This window comes from Oncorhynchus tshawytscha, linkage group LG08, assembly GCF_018296145.1.
Source record: "Oncorhynchus tshawytscha isolate Ot180627B linkage group LG08, Otsh_v2.0, whole genome shotgun sequence".
Taxonomy (NCBI): Eukaryota; Metazoa; Chordata; class Actinopteri; order Salmoniformes; family Salmonidae; genus Oncorhynchus; species Oncorhynchus tshawytscha.
The window spans coordinates 80,829,252-80,846,099 of record NC_056436.1 but is presented as its reverse complement, the minus strand read 5'-3'; the positions used below and the strand labels follow the sequence as shown (position 1 = coordinate 80,846,099).

The 16,848-nt window shown below is 45.2% G+C and overlaps 2 protein-coding genes across 8 annotated transcripts in view; both read left to right on the top strand.

Moving 5' to 3' along the window:
- Window positions 1-14,665, top strand: part of LOC112264328 (E3 ubiquitin-protein ligase SH3RF3) — a 44,903-nt gene extending 30,238 nt beyond the window's left edge. For 2 of the 3 annotated variants that reach the window (XM_042326050.1, XM_042326049.1), the window contains exons 2-7: window positions 6,286-6,410; window positions 8,334-8,504; window positions 9,924-10,210; window positions 10,692-11,158; window positions 11,395-11,705; window positions 13,655-14,665. In XM_042326050.1, the coding sequence (XP_042181984.1) occupies window positions 6,298-6,410; window positions 8,334-8,504; window positions 9,924-10,210; window positions 10,692-11,158; window positions 11,395-11,705; window positions 13,655-13,835 (1,530 nt within the window). In that variant the 5' untranslated portion in view covers window positions 6,286-6,297 and the 3' untranslated portion in view covers window positions 13,836-14,665. Of the gene's footprint in view, window positions 1-6,283; window positions 6,411-8,333; window positions 8,505-9,923; window positions 10,211-10,691; window positions 11,159-11,394; window positions 11,706-13,654 lie in introns of all 3 variants that reach the window. The other variant, XM_042326048.1, reaches the window with a different exon arrangement.
- Window positions 14,666-14,902: 237 nt separating this feature from the next.
- LOC112265793 (kinesin-like protein KIF3A) overlaps window positions 14,903-16,848 on the top strand; it is a 32,808-nt gene continuing 30,862 nt past the window's right edge. For 3 of the 5 annotated variants that reach the window (XM_042326046.1, XM_042326044.1, XM_042326043.1), the window contains exons 1-2: window positions 15,139-15,328; window positions 15,698-15,980. In XM_042326046.1, the coding sequence (XP_042181980.1) occupies window positions 15,317-15,328; window positions 15,698-15,980 (295 nt within the window). In that variant the 5' untranslated portion in view covers window positions 15,139-15,316. Of the gene's footprint in view, window positions 15,052-15,138; window positions 15,329-15,697; window positions 15,981-16,848 lie in introns of those variants that run through there. The other 2 variants (XM_042326045.1, XM_042326047.1) reach the window with 2 other exon arrangements.

Below are 16,848 nucleotides of genomic sequence, written 5' to 3'. Positions count from 1 at the left end.
CTAATTAGCATAATGCAACGGACGTAAATATCCCTAGAAAATATTACTATTCATGAAAATCACAAATGAAATATATTGAGACACAGGTTAGCCTTTTGTTAATCACCCTGTCATCTCAGATTTTCAAAATATGCTTTACAGCCAAAGCTAGACAAGCATTTGTGTAAGTTTATCGATAGCCTAGCATAGCATTTTGTCCAGCTAGCAGCAGGTAACTTGGTCACAGAAATCAGAAAGCAATCAAATTAAATAATTTACCTTTGATGAGCTTTGGATGTTTTCACTCACGAGACTCCCAGTTAGATAGCCAATGTTCCTTTTTTCCAAAAATATTATTTTTGTAGGCGAAATAGCTCCGTTTGTATAAATAATATTCCAAATTAGCTCCATAATATCGACAGAAACATGGCAAACGTTGTTTATAATCAATCCTCAAGGTGTTTTTCAAATATCTATTCGATAATATATCCATCGGGACAATTCATTTTTCAGTAGGACCGATTGGAGTAATGGCTACCTCTGTATTTTACGCGAGATCTCTCTGGAGGCATCAGGTGACCACTTGCGCAATGTAGCCGCCTACGGCTATTCTTCAACATAAATGCGTAAAACTACGTCACAATGCTGTAGACACCTTGGGGGATACGTAGAAAGCGTAATCTGGTTGATAGCACATTCACAGCTCAATAGAGACTCATTGGAACGCAGCGCTTTCAAAATATGGGGCACTTCCTGATTGGATTTTTCTCAGGCTTTCGCCTGCAACATGAGTTCTGTTATACTCACAGACAATATTTTTACAGTTTTGGAAACGTTAGAGTGATTTCTATCCTAAGCTGTCAATTATATGCATATTCTAGCATCTTGTTCTGACAAAATATCCCGTTTTAAAACGGGAACGTTTTTTTTTTACAAAAATGAAAATACTCCCCCTAGAGTCGCAACAGGTTTTAAACCCGAACCACTTCCATATTACTGAAAAAAACATTGCTGTGCTTTTTGGGGATGATTTCATCCTCAGGAGAAGCTGAGCTGGCTTCCTCACTTTCCATTTTGGTAGAACTCTTACCGCAGCTACACTTCTCCAGCGGGGTTACAATATGTGAAAGACTGACTAGGGTTGTGATTGGTGGATAACCTCTGTGCACGTGTTGGCACGCAGTTGGCACGCAATGCTGCATTTATAAAACGTTACAACATTATAACAAAACCTAGATTCTTGCATACAGGTATTTTCCATATCGCACTAATACATAAACTCAAATATATCGAAAAAAACTCGATGTATAGCCCAGCCCTAGTCTGAAGTGATGTGTTGTTGACATCCTGGTTAGAACAGCCAGTTCATAGAGTCTGAAGTGATGTGTCGTTGACATCCTGGTCAGAACAGCCAGTTCCTAGAGTCTGAAGTGATGTGTCGTTGACATCCTGGTCAGAACAGCCAGTTCATAGAGTCTGAAGTGATGTGTCGTTGACATCCTGGTCAGAACAGCCAGTTCATAGAGTCTGAAGTGATGTGTCGTTGACATCCTGGTCAGAACAGCTAGTTCATAGAGTCTGGTGCTGTAGCTGGCAACATTCTGTTCTCAGTCTCTCCCATGACAGAAACCATGAGGCATTATTTGGATGCGTACCAAATACCATCCCATTCCCTATTTAGTATACTACCTTTGACCAGGACCTGCATAGGGATCTGGTCTAAAGTAGTGCACTATGTAGGGGGGATCTGGTCTAAAGTAGTGCACTATGTAGGGGGGGATCTGGTCTAAAGTAGTGCACTATGTAGGGGGATCTGGTCTAAAGTAGTACACTATGTAGGGGGATCTGGTCTAAAGTAGTGCACTATGTAGGGGGATCTGGTCTAAAGTAGTGCTCTATGTAGGGGGATCTGGTCTAAAGTAGTGCTCTATGTAGGGGGCTCTGGTCAAAAGTAGTGCACTATGTAGGGGGATCTGGTCTAAAGTAGTGCTCTATGTAGGGGGATCTGGTCAAAAGTAGTGCACTATGTAGGGGGGATCTGGTCTAAAGTAGTGCACGATGTAGGGGGGATCTGGTCTAAAGTAGTACACTATATAGGGTACAATTTGTTTGCATCCATTGACTAATTGTCAACATTTCAAGTGTTTCTAAAGAAGAGCCTAAATAGATAGCTCTCTCTGCTGTCTACCCTATTCCCTGGATGGTGGAACTGTAATGAACTGTCACCATTCACCCTTCCAGAATCCTCTTAAACAACAGCAGCATATCTCCAGGACATGCCATGGGGGGCTCACCTGGTGTCACGTTACTTCTGCCTCATAGCATTGCTTTTTATATTGCAAAGTGCATGTCATGCAGGAGACTGTGGCTGATTTTATAAGCTACTGTATAGCAGGCATGCATCCCAAATGCCACCATGTATTTTTTTTTTTTTACATAGGGCACTACTTTTGACCAGAACCCTATGGACCATAGTGAACGATGTAGGAGATAGGGTGGCATTTGAGACTCTGTCAGGATCTTAATCAGGACTTCCTTTGTCCCTCTTCAGGGTACAGGGAGAACATAATGCTGCCTAATGGGGGGAGGGAGGGAGAACATAATGCCGCCTAATGGGGGGAGGGAGAACATAATGCTGCCTAATGGGGGAGGGAGAACATAATGCTGCCTAATGGGGGAGGGAGAACATAATGCTGCCTAATGGGGGAGGGAGAACATAATGCTGCCTAATGGGGGGAGGGAGAACATAATGCTGCCTAATGGGGAGGAGGGAGAACATAATGCTGCCTAATGGAGGGGAGGGAGAACATAATGCTGCCTAATGGGGGAGGGAGAACATAATGCCGCCTAATGGGGGGAGGGTGAACATAATGCTGCCTAATGGGGGAGGGAGAACATAATGCTGCCTAATGGGGGAGGGAGAACATAATGCTGCCTAATGGGGGAGGGAGAACATAATGCTGCCTAATGGGGGAGAGAGGAGAACATAATGCTGCCTAATGGGGGGAGAACATAATGCTGCCGAATGGGGGGGGAGAACATAATGCTGCCTAATGGGGGAGGGAGAACATAATGCTGCCTAATGGGGGGAGGGAGAACATAATGCTGCCTAATGGGGGGGGAGGGAGAACATAATGCTGCCTAATGGGGGAGGGAGAACATAATGCTGCCTAATGGGGAGGAGGGAGAACATAATGCTGCCTAATGGAGGGGAGGGAGAACATAATGCTGCCTAATGGGGGAGGGAGAACATAATGCCGCCTAATGGGGGAGGGAGAACATAATGCTGCCTAATGGGGGGAGGGAGAACATAATGCTGCCTAATGGGGGAGGGAGAACATAATGCTGCCTAATGGGGGAGGGAGAACATAATGCTGCCTAATGGGGAGAGGAGAACATAATGCTGCCTAATGGGGGGAGAACATAATGCTGCCGAATGGGGGGAGAACATAATGCTGCCTAATGGGGGAGGGAGAACATAATGCTGCCTAATGGGGGAGGGAGAACATAATGCTGCCTAATGGGGGAGGAGAACATAATGCTGCCTAATGGGGGAGGGAGAACATAATGCTGCCTAATGGGGGAGGGAGAACATAATGCTGCCTAATGGGGGGGGAGGGAGGGAGAACATAATGCCGCCTAATGGGGGGAGGGAGAACATAATGCTGCCTAATGGGGGGAGGGAGAACATAATGCTGCCTAATGGGGGAGGGAGGGAGAACATAATGCCGCCTAATGGGGGAGGGAGAACATAATGCTGCCTAATGGGGGAGGGAGAACATAATGCTGCCTAATAGGGGAGGGAGAACATAATGCTGCCTAATGGGGGAGGGAGAACATAATGCTGCCTAATGGGGGAGGGAGAACATAATGCTGCCTAATGGGGGAGAGAGAACATAATGCTGCCTAATGGGGGAGGGAGAACATAATGCCGCCTAATGGGGGGGAGAACATCATGCTGCCTAATGGGGGGAGAACATCATGCTGCCTAATGGGGGGAGAACATAATGCTGCCTATTTGGGGGAGGGAGAACATAATGCTGCCTAATGGGGGAGGGAGAACATAATGCTGCCTAATGGGGGAGGGAGAACATAATGCTGCCTAATGGGGGGGGAGGGAGAACATAGTGCACTTCCTTTGACCAGTAGTACACTACATAGGGAATAGAGTCCCATTCGGGATACAGTATGCTACTTCATCACCTGGTATCTACAGTATGGGGTAAATCCCCTTTTGATAGGGACGAAACCTTCCATACATATTTGCCCATTGTAGAAGTGCTCAGAACGTGACTTTTTGGACCTGAATGACAAAACATTGAAGAGATAAAGGTGTTCAAAGTTGACCCATTTTGCATACCCCACCATACCATGAGACATCCATCTTTCATTACTGGAAAAAATACAAATAACAATGTTATTGTGTAACCTTACAACCTTTTTATTTAAAAACTCTGTTTTCATGTTCACATTTGTTGACCCTATTGTACGTCCTCTAAGGTTTTTGTGTTGTGCCCGCAATCGGTTGAGACACAACATGCTCTTGAATTTCTTTCAATATTTTTTATTTATTTCACCTTTATTTAACCAGGTAGGCCAGTTGAGAACACCTTTATTTAACCAGGTAGGCCAGTTGAGAACACCTTTATTTAACCAGGTAGGCCAGTTGAGAACACCTTTATTTAACCAGGTAGGCCAGTTGAGAACACCTTTATTTAACCAGGTAGGCCAGTTGAGAACACCTTTATTTAACCAGGTAGGCCAGTTGAGAACACCTTTATTTAACCAGGTAGGCCAGTTGAGAAAAGGGTTCTCATTTACAACTGAGACCTGGTCAAGATAAAGCAAAGCAGTGCGACACAAACAACAACACAGAGTTACACATGGGATAAACAAACGTACAGTCAATAACACAATAGAAAAGTATATATACAATGTGTGCAAATGTATTTAAGATTAGGGAGGTAAGGCAATAAATAGGCCATAGTGGCAAAATAATGACAATTTAGCAATTAAACACTGGAATGATAGATGTACAGAAGATGAATGTGCAAGTAGAGATACTGGGGAGAAAAAGAAAAAAAAACAATATGGGGATGAGGTAGTTGGGTGGGCTATTTACAGATGGGCTACGTACAGGGGCAATGATCGGTAAACTGCTCTGACAGCTGATGCTTAAAGTTAGTGAGGGAGATATGCATCTCCAGCTTCAGTGATTTTTGCAATTTGTTCCAGTCATTGGCAGCAGAGAACTGGAAGGAAAGGCGGCCAAAGGAGGAGTGGACTTTGGAGGGTTACACGTAGGTATTTGTAGTTGTCCACATATTATATCTCACTGGTCATCCCCAAAGCCAACACTTCCTTTGGCCGCTTTCCTTCCAGTTCTCTGCTGCCAATAACTGGCACGAATTGCAAAAATCACTGAAGCTGGAGTCTTATTTCTTCCTCTCTAACTTTAAGTATCAGCTGTCAGAGTAGCTTGCCGATCACTGTACCTGTACATAGCCAATCTGTAAATCGCCCACCCGACTACCTCATCCCCATATTGTTATTTATCCTCTTGATCTTTTGCACCCCAGTATCTCTACTTGCACATCATTATCTGCACGTCTATCACTCCAGCGTTAATGCTACATTATAATTATTTCACCTCTGTGAGCTATTTATTGCCTTACCTCCCTACTCTTCTACATTTGCACACACTGTACATAGATTTTTCTATTGTGTTATTGACTGTACGTTTGTTTATGTGTAACTCTGTGTTGTTGTTTTTTGTCGCACTGCTTTGCTTTATCTTGCCCAGGTCTCAATTGTAAATGAGAACTTGTTCTCAACTGGCCTACCTGGTTAAATAAAGGTAAAAAAAATAAATACAAAATGGTGGGGTATTGTTCACCTTTATCTCCTGAATGTTCTGGCATTGGCAAACATGCATGTAATTGTTTGTTTAAATCAAAAGGGATGCTGTCAAAGAGTGACTAAATTCAATGACTTACATTCATATCCTTCTTTTAAAATCATACAGGTTTATGTCTGTCTATCTTCCTGTTTCCTGTTTCCTGTCTATCCCAGGTTCTCTTTCTAGCAGTCCTGCTTTAAAGTCTGCTTTATTTCTCCTTTATACCTCATAAATGCCCTTTTCCACATTTAAGATGAGGGCATCTTAGTCGTCCTATGTCAGTTTACATGATATCTTCTCCGACTTTACTGTTGAATTCTTCCTCTTTTTCTCTATATAGAGTGAGAGGAAGAACACTATGTCAGTCTACATATTTACATCCTGGTCTTCCTCCTCTGTTTCTATAGGGAGAGAGGAAGATGAGTAGTGGTGAAGCTCCTCCCACCATCACCATGGCTCTGATCAACCCCCAGACCCCCTCCGCCTCAGCCGACACCAAACAGTCTTCCACTCAGCAGCTATCCATCAGTGTGTGAGTAAAACTGGAGAAACATTAGAGTAACGTAGTAGTAACATAGTAGTAACTATGGAGTAATACAGTAGTAAAATGGTAGTAACAACCTCCGCTGATACCAAGCAGTTCGCCGCCTAGCAACTCCATCAGCTTTTGAACACTGGACGAACACTGGACTAACACTGGACTAACACTGGACTAACACTGGACTAACACTGGACTAACACTGGACTAACACTGGACTCACACTGGACTCACACTGGACTAGTAACAGCTGTAGCCTTGGAGCAACACTGCAGGAACATAGTAGTAATAACCAGAGTAGTAACACCAGAATGGAGTAGCGTGGCAGTGGTTCAACACTAGAAATCATACATGACCTGGAAAGGTCATTTAAAACATTAGATATGGAATTTGTCATCTATACAGTGACGTCATTACAGTGTGTCTGTATCTATAGTGACTTCCTTACAGTGTGTCTGTATCTATAGTGACTTCCTTACAGTGTGTCTGTATCTACAGTGACTTCCTTACAGTGTGTCTGTATCTATAGTGACTTCCTTACAGTGTGTCTGTATCTATAGTGACTTCATTACAGTGTGTCTGTATCTACAGTGACTTCCTTACAGTGTGTCTGTATCTATAGTGACTTCCTTACAGTGTGTCTGTATCTACAGTGACTTCCTTACAGTGTGTCTGTATCTACAGTGACTTCCTTACAGTGTGTCTGTATCTACAGTGACTTCATTACAGTGTGTCTGTGTCTACAGTGACTTCATTACAGTGTGTCTGTATCTACAGTGACTTCGGAAAGTATTCAGACCCCTTGACTTTTTCCACATTTTGTTACTTTACAGCCTTATTCTAAAATTGATTACATTTTTTTTTGCTTATCAATCTACACACAATACCCCATAATGACATCTCAATAGCCCATAATGACATCACAATACCCCATAATGACTTCACAATACCCCATCATGACATCATAATACCCACAATGACATCACAATACCCCACAATGACATAACAATACCCCACAATGACATCACAATACCCCACAATGACATCTCAATAGCCCATAATGACATTGCAATACCCCATAATGACAAAGCAAATAGTTGTTTATACATTTTTGCTACAAGCTTGGCACACCTGTATTTGGAGAGTTTCTCCCATTCTTCTCTGCAGATCTTCTCAAGCTCTGTCAGTTTGGACGGGGAGCGTTATTGCACAGTTATTTGCAGGTCTCTCCAGAGATGTTAGATCGGGTTCAAGTCCAGGTTCTAGCTGGGCCACTCAATGTCCCAAAGCCACTCCTGCGTTGTCTTGGCTGTGTGCTTAGGGTTGTTGTCCTGTTGGAAGTTGAACCTTTGTGAGTGCTCTGGAGCAGGTTTTCATCAAGGAACACTCTGTACTTTGCTCTGTTCATCTTTCCCTCAATCCTGACTAATCTCCCAGTCCCTGCTGCTGAAAAACATCCTCTCTGAGCTCTACGGACAATTCCTTCGACCTCATGGCTTGGTTTTTGCTCTGACATGCACTACCAACTGTGGAACATTGTATAGACAGGCGTGTGCCTTTCCAAAGCATGTCCAATCAATTGAATTCACCACAGGTGGACTCCAATCAAGTTGTAGAAACATCTCAAGGATGATCAATGGAAACAGTATACCCCTGAGCTCAATTTGGAGTCTCATAGCAAAGAGTCTGAATACTTATGTAAATAAGGTATTTCTGTTTTTCATTTTTAATAAATGTGCTCCAAATTTGTCATTATAGGGTATTGTGTTTAGATTGGTGAGGGGAGAAAATTATTGAATCCATTTTAGAATAAGGTTGTAACGTAACAACAATTTTGAAAAAGTGAAGGGGTCTGAATACTTTCCGAATGCACTGTATGTGAGATTGTTGTAACCTAACATGTAATCTGTTCTTCAGGTGTGCTGCTCTGTACTCCTACAAGCCCCGTCGTTCTGAGGAACTGGAGCTGAGGAAGGGGGAGATGGTGGGGGTTTATGGGAAGTTTAAGGAGGGCTGGCTCCGAGGCCTCTCTCTACGGACGGGCAAAGTGGGCATCCTCCCAGGCAACTACGTCACCCCAGTCCTCAGGTAAGTGGGCATTCTGCCCGGCAACTACGTCACCCCTGTCCTCAGGTAAGTGGGCATTCTGCCCGGCAACTACGTCACACCTGTCCTCAGGTAAGTGGGCATCCTGCCCGTCAACTACGTCACACCTGTCCTCAGGTAAGTGGGCATCCTGCCCGGCAACTACGTCACCCCTGTCCTCAGGTAAGTGGGCATTCTGCCCGTCAACTACGTCACACCTGTCCTCAGGTAAGTGGGCATTCTGCCCGGCAACTACGTCACACCTGTCCTCAGGAAAGTGGGCATTCTGCCCGGCAACTACATCACACCTGTCCTCAGGTAAGTGGGCATCCTGCCCGTCAACTACGTCACCGCTGTCCTCAGGTAAGTGGGCATCCTGCCCGTCAACTACGTCACACCTGTCCTCAGGTAAGTGGGCATTCTGCCCGGCAACTACATCACACCTGTCCTCAGGTAAGTGGGCATGCTGCCCGGCAACTACGTCACACCTGTCCTCAGGTAAGTGGGCATTCTGCCCGGCAGCTACGTCGCCCCAGTCCTCAGGTAAGTGGGCATTCTGCCCGGCAACTACGTCACCCCTGTCCTCAGGTAAGTGGGCATTCTGCCCGGCAACTACGTCACACCTGTCCTCAGGTAAGTGGGCATTCTGCCCGGCAACTACGTCACACCTGTCCTCAGGTAAGTGGGCATTCTGCCCGGCAACTACATCACACCTGTCCTCAGGTAAGTGGGCATCCTGCCCGTCAACTACGTCACCCCTGTCCTCAGGTAAGTGGGCATCCTCCCAGGCAACTACGTCACCCCAGTCCTCAGGTAAGTGGGCATCCTGCCCGTCAACTACGTCACACCTGTCCTCAGGTAAGTGGGCATCCTCCCAGGCAACTACGTCACCCCTGTCCTCAGGTAAGTGGGCATTCTGCCCGGCAACTACGTCACCCCTGTCCTCAGGTAAGTGGGCATTCTGCCCGGCAACTACGTCACACCTGTCCTCAGGTAAGTGGGCATTCTGCCCGTCAACTACGTCACACCTGTCCTCAGGTAAGTGGGCATCCTGCCCGTCAACTACGTCACACCTGTCCTCAGGTAAGTGGGCATCCTGCCCGTCAACTACGTCACACCTGTCCTCAGGTAAGTGGGCATTCTGCCCGTCAACTACGTCACACCTGTCCTCAGGTAAGCGGGAGAGCCATTTCTGCCGGTTTCATTACGCAGACCATGAGAAACGAGTGGCAATTGATATTTGGATTGTAATGCTGTGGTTAAAGTTATCAGAGGGATCAGCCTTTCTGTTAGCTGATGTGTGGGTCATCTGTGACACTACTTTCCTACAGTGGTTCCATCTTTTTTGACATTCATTTGTGTCATGGACACCTAATTAATTGATTTTGACACCAATATCTATTTATTCCCTGCCTGCCACAGAACCTCTGCCAGGCTCTTGGATTCCAAGGCAGTGACAGCAGGCCCTGGTACAGTCTCTGGAAGAAGAACCTCCTCGTCCTCCAAAACGCCAGCGGTGGTTCTAGCTCTCGACAGGGTCAACTCAGATGGCACTAGTTACTCTACTGGACAACGGGTTCCGCAGCAGTCTGTTTCCATGGCCACGCAGCCTATGATATCATCAGGCGGCGCCAGCAGACAATCCCTGCATGGGGTGAGCTCGGCGGGATGGGACACAGTGAGGAGGGTCTTCCATCGTTCACACAGAGGTAAGAGTGAAGGAAGTTTGTAACTCTACAAAGTTCCATTTTCAGGTGTTGGGTGGTTCCACAGTTCCATAGTGCTGTATTCTCAGTCTCAACCATGTTGGTTAGTTATTATCCTAACATTATGCAGTATTGACCAGTCAGAGATATTAAACCTGTAAAGAAGGCTTCTCTATTCAGTATTGACCAGTCAGAGATATTAAACCTGTAAAGAAGGCTTCTCTATTCAGTATTGACCAGTCAGAGATATTAAACCTGTAAAGAAGGCTTCTCTATTCAGTATTGACCAGTCAGAGATATTAAACCTGGAAAGAAGGCTTCTCTATTTAGTATTGACCAGTCAGAGATAGTAAACCTGTCTATTCTAGTTGATATGTCAGATCGTACAATGTGGAACCCAGAACAGTGCAGTGGAAATTACATTGCGTTGATTTGACAAGGATCCATTTTGAGTGACTTCAAAGTATGTTTCATGTCCTCTCAGGCTCATCTCAGCGGGGAAAACACTACCCCCACACCACCATCTCATCCAGCTCAGCCCTTCAATCCCAGACAAACAGTCAGAGCTCATCCCAGAACTCGTCCCAGAGCTCGTCCCAGTGCAGTAACCACTACCCCCACACTACCACCGCCACCTCAGGTCTTCAGCCCCATTCTCAGTCCCAATCTCATAGCCAGAACTTTAGCCACATCCAGGGCCCTGGCTTCTCCCCTGCTCTGCTCAGGAAGAAACAACACATGAGCATCCTGCCCAATCACTACAGATCTCTGGCCTGGATGTCTGAAGGTCAAGCGCCCCCTAGTGGTAGATATATGAAGGACAGGGACACGGCTGCCAGAGAGGTGTTTGATAGGCAGGTGTTGGAGACCAGGCAAGCAGCATCGAATGGTCAGCACTCCATACACTCTATCCTAGTGAGACCAGACGCCCTCAAGAACAACACAGAGAAGGTAACACGCACACCTGCCTTCTAGATCTTAGTAGCTTAGAGGGATAGTTGACTGGTTTCATGTCTACTTTGACTTCTATTTCGTTTTTATTTATTTTGAAATTCTCTCTAGCCATGATCTCATTCACGTAGTACATGCTGACTACCACTGTCTGTAACATCCAGCATCAATCATCTTTATTCCTATTCCACTATTGTATCATAATGGCAACATTGTTTGTGTGTTTTATCTCTCAGCCCACCAAGTCAGTGCGGTTCCTGACCCAGCCTGATTCCCCTCCACCACGGCCCAGGACCACCTCCCTGCCCTCGGGTAGCCAGCCCCCTGCCAGTACCCGGCCTGGTCCACCTCCCCTGGAGGTCTGGGCTCCATCACTCACACTGGGGCGAGATGGGCCTGGGATCATCCTGAAAGAAGGCAAGGCTCCTGTTCTTAGGAAAGGTCTGGAGACAAACCCCTCTGATGTTCTGACTTCCAATCAGAAACCTACCTCTTCATTATCATCATCAGCACCATCTGCGTCAATGCAGTCCAGCAGCCCTAGCAGGTAGGAGAGGAACCAGCACCTCCTTTTTCACAAACTGGCCTGCTTAGTGTCTGGCTTCAGGAAGTAGGATTTCTGTATGTGATGGTGGTCCTCTGTGGCTCACTTGCATCACAAGGGTCGTGAATTCAATTCCCGCTGGGGCCCCTCCATACGTAAAATATATGCTTGACTATAAATATTTTTGAATAAAAGCATCTGCTAAATGGCAAACGTCCTCTTACTGTCAACTGCAGTGGGAGGACAGTTCTTTTTTGGGGGCTGCAGTGGGCCTAGTGGTTAGAGTGTTGGTTTTGTAACCGAAAGGTTGCAAGATCAAATCCCTGAGCTGACAAGGTTAAAAAAAAAATTATTTTAATTTTAAATCTGTCATCCTGCCCCTGAACAAGGCAGTTAACCCACAGTTCCTAGGCTGTCATTGTAAATAAAAATATGTTATTAACTGACTTGCCAAGTTAAATAAAGGTTAAAAAAATGTGTTTATTTTCAGCAAACGTGTAAATATTTGTATGAACATAACAAGATTCAACAACTGATACATAAACTGAACGAGTTCCACAGACATGTGACTAACAGAAATTGAATAATGTCTCCTTGAACAAAGGGGGGTCAACATCAAAAGTAACAGTCAGTATCTGGTGTGGCCACCAGGTGCATTAAGTACTGCAGTGCATCTCCTCTTCATGGACTGCACCAAATTTGCCGGTTCTTGCTGTGAGATGTTACCCCACTCTTCCACAAAGGCACCTGCAAGTTCCCGGACATTTCTGGGGGGAATGGCCCTAGCCCTCACCCTCCGATCCAACAGGTTCCAGATGTGCTCAATGGGATTGAGATCCAGGCTCTTCGCTGGCCATGACAGAACACTGACATTCCTGTCTTGCAGGAAATCACGCAAAGAATGAGCAGTATGGCTGGTGGCATTGTCATACTGGAGGGTCGTGTCAAGATGAGCCTGCAGGAAGGATACCACATGAGGGAGGAGGATGTCTTCCCTGTAACGCACAGCGTTGAGATTGCCTGCAATGACAACAAGCTCAGTCCGATGATGCTGTGACACACCGCCCCAGATCATGACGGACCCTCCACCTCCAAATCAATCCCGCTCCAGAGTACAGGCCTCGGTGTAACGCTCATTCCTACGACAATAAACTCGAATCCGACCATCACCCCTGGTGAGACAAAACCGCGTCTCGTCAATGAAGAGTTCTGTCTGGTCCAGTGATGGTGGGTTTGTGCCCATAGGCAACGTTGTTGCCAGTGATGTCTGGTGAGGAACTGCCTTACAACAGGTCTACAAGCCCTCAGTTCAGTCTCTCTCAGCCTATTGCGGACAGTCTGAGCACTGATGGAGGGATTGTGCGTTCCTGGTGTAACTCAGGCAGTTGTTGTTGCCATCCTGTACCTGTCCTGCAGGTGTGATGTTCGGATGTACCGATCCTGTGCAGGTGTTGTTTCACGTGGTTTGCCACTGCGAGGATGATCAGCTGTCCATCCTGTCTCAATGTAGAGCTGTCTTAGGCGTCTCACAGTTTTTTGCAATTTATTGCCCTGGCCACATCTGCAGTCCTCATGCCTCCTTGCAGCATGCCTAAGGCACGTTCACGCAGATGGGTGGGGACCTTGGGCATCTTTCTTTTGGTGTATTTAAGAGTCAGAAGAAAGGCCTCTTTAGTGTCCTAAGTTTTCATAACTGTGACCTTAATTGTCTACCTTCTGTAAGCTGTTAGTGTTTTAAGGACCGTTCCACAGGTGCATGTTAATTAATTGTTTATGGTTCATTGAACAAGCATGGAAAACAGTGTTTAAACCCTTTACAATGAAGATCTGTGAAGTTATTTAGATTTTTATGAATTATCTTTGAAAGACAGGGTGCTGAGTTTATGTTATGTGTTAGATAGACAATCTCTTTCTCTATTCCACTCATTCCCCTTTCTCTATCCCCCCCTCAGACACAGAGTAGCGACGTCCTACCAGGCCCAGACAGAGTCAGAAATGAGCCTGATGCAGGGTGAGCCTGTCCTGCTTCATAGACATCGGCCTGACGGACGGGTTCTGCTCACCCAGGAGAGCAGTGGCCACACGGGCCTCTTCCATAGCAGTGTTCTACAGTTCCTAGACCGGTTCAGTTGACGGCCTGTAGTGTTTAGTTATTATAGGTGTGTTTTTCACATAGAAATAGAATGACTAGAATGGGGGAAGCTCCTTAGAGCGTGACAATTTGATATGCAACTCATACACTCATGGGTACACTCAATATGGCCGCCGGCCCACCCCATCACGTGACGTTGACTTGAAAAGGAATGACCATTCTAGAAATTCTATTTCTATGGATCTCCACCTGTTGACACTGCCAAACGAGATGCCAAATCTGTGGAAGAGTGTGCGTGTGTATTTTATGCGTGTTGAAAATAATATATTATATTACTGCCATATAGTGACCAAAATGCAAAGGGAAACAAGTTTCCCCCTTGACATTCCTTGGACCAGTTTTAAACTGTAGACAGATAATTATAAGGTTCTGAGATATATTTGTGTACATGCTGATGTGCAGAAGCATGAGTTGCACATAGATTTACTGTATACAGTTATTTTGACCAATCCGTTGCACAAAACCACCTCAGACAAATGTTTTGCATAAAGATTGAGTGCTTTCTTTATTCAAGAGCTAAAGGACACACTGGTCAGTGCCTTTGCAAAGCCCACAGAGTGTAGATTTGAAAAACAACAACAGTGCTTTTACCAGAGGCTAAATGTATATTAAGTGATGATCATATAGTGGTAATAAACAATGCTTTCGTCAACTATAGCATGCGTTTGTTACATTCTCAACATGATTTTGCTGAATAACTGCACACCCATGTTATGTATCAGACTTTTCTGATAAGAGACACACATGTCATCTAAGGGATTCTCCTTCTCTGCTCTTTGAGTGCTGAAAATAAATAATTTATGACACATTATAGCAAAAAGACTCGTTTTATTGGCTGTTGCATGGATCGTGTTCTCCTGTTCTGTTTTTCATCTTACTCTTTGTCTTAACATTTTTCAACTAACATTTTAGGTGAATACAAAACTGTGACGTTGTTCACTAAGACAAACATAGTGAGCCAGGCCTTTTGCCTCCACCTATAGCTATGCCATCTCTACTGTCCTTTACTGTACACTACCAAGCTATTGCCCCCCATCATTCTACTGCGCAGCCGCAGATTCAATGTGTCCAGACGTGACAACAAACGTTATCAGCATTGGCATCTAAATCATTTTGATAAGATAAAAACTTCCATCAAACCGCGTTTGCTTTTGTCTTATATGATTTAATAATCAAAACTGAAGTCTTAAAATGCCGGTAGGTGGGCTCTTTTGTATTTCTCTGTATTTGTGTTTTTCAGAGGGGTCCTCCCTTCTTTTTTTTGATGTGATGCTAACTACCTTACCTTGCTATAGTTAGCTTCGTCTTGTGTTTTGGATGAGTTAGCATTAGCTATTTTCAATCTGTTTTTAGACCAGTGTCATTATATTTGATATAGATGTAGCCACGTTAAAACTAGGATGCAACAAGCTCTTCCAGTCAAGTTGTTGTGTTGACTACGTTTTATTCGTTGTGCATAGCGATGCTGCAGCTGGTTAGTTAACATGCTAACATTAGCTTCCTTGCATGCAATACATTGCAGTATAGCGAGCCAGCTAACTAACTTGATTGGTCATCCATTGAACTAGCGACTAGATGTTTCAACTATCTTGACAGTTAATTAGCTACCTAACTAACTATCTTTGCTAACGTTAGCTGTACTGTAATGTTAGCTTGCTAACTGAATTCATTGAGACGAGTTAGCCAGCCAGTTTGATCTCTCCCTTTGCTGTGGTGAGGTTAATAACGTTAGCTATGAGCAGTGTTTTCATATTGCATTACATGACATCATGCTGAGCCATCGGCTCTGACATCACGTAGCTACTAGGTGGCTGGCATCATGCATAGTTATTCCTCTTTGCAGAGCAACAAGATGGACAAATCTGACAAGCCGGAGGTCATGGACAACGTCAAAGTGGTTGTGCGATGTCGCCCGCTGAACCAGAAGGAGAGGAGTATGGGCCACAAGCAGGCCGTCAGTGTGGATGAGAACCGAGGGACCATAACCGTCAACAAATTAGAGACCACCCACGAACCCCCCAAGACCTTCACATTTGACACGGTGTTCGGACCAGACAGCAAACAGCTGGACGTTTACAATCTGACAGCCCGCCCCATCATAGACTCAGTATTAGAGGGTTACAATGGTAAATGCAGAGAGGATTTGGAATGATCTGAATGATGGAAACGCTTTTCCCTATTTGCTGTTGCTGACACACCATGTAAAACAACACAACTGCATGTGTTGACTGACTGACAATGACAGGGCTATTATCAGATTGCTTTTGTGAATACCTTTTCAGCATAGCCCCCCCCCTTCCCCATTGTTTATAAGTGATGGCCTCCATTCAGTTGTAGTGATGTGTGCTGTCAGTGTGTAGTGATGTGTGCTGTCAGTGTGTAGTGATGTGTGCTGTCAGTGTGTAGTGATGTGTGCTGTCAGTGTGTAGTGATGTGTGCTGTCAGTGTGTGTGTGCTGTCAGTGTGTAGTGATGTGTGCTGTCATGTGTGTGATGTGTGCTGTCAGTGTGTAGTGATGTGTGCTGTCAGTGTGTAGTGATGTGTGCTGTCAGTGTGTAGTGATGTGTGCTGTCAGTGTGTAGTGATGTGTGCTGTCAGTGTGTAGTGATGTGTGCTGTCAGTGTGTAGTCGGTGTGTGCTGTCAGTGTGTAGTGATGTGTGCTGTCAGTGTGTAGTGGTGTGTGTAGTCGGTGTGTGCTGTCAGTGTGTAGTGAGTGTGTAGTGGTGTGTGCTGTCAGTGTGTAGTGATGTGTGCTGTCAGTGTGTAGTGATGTGTGCTGTCAGTGTGTAGTGATGTGTGCTGTCAGTGTGTAGTGATGTGTGTAGTGATGTGTGCTGTCAGTGTGTAGTGATGTGTGTAGTGATGTGTGCTGTCAGTGTGTAGTGATGTGTGCTGTCAGTGTGTATTCAGATTAGGGGTGTTTCTGTTTCATCCACCACGAGGAGGCGGTTTCCCAGACACAGATTAAGCCCAGTAGATATTCTCCATGGATG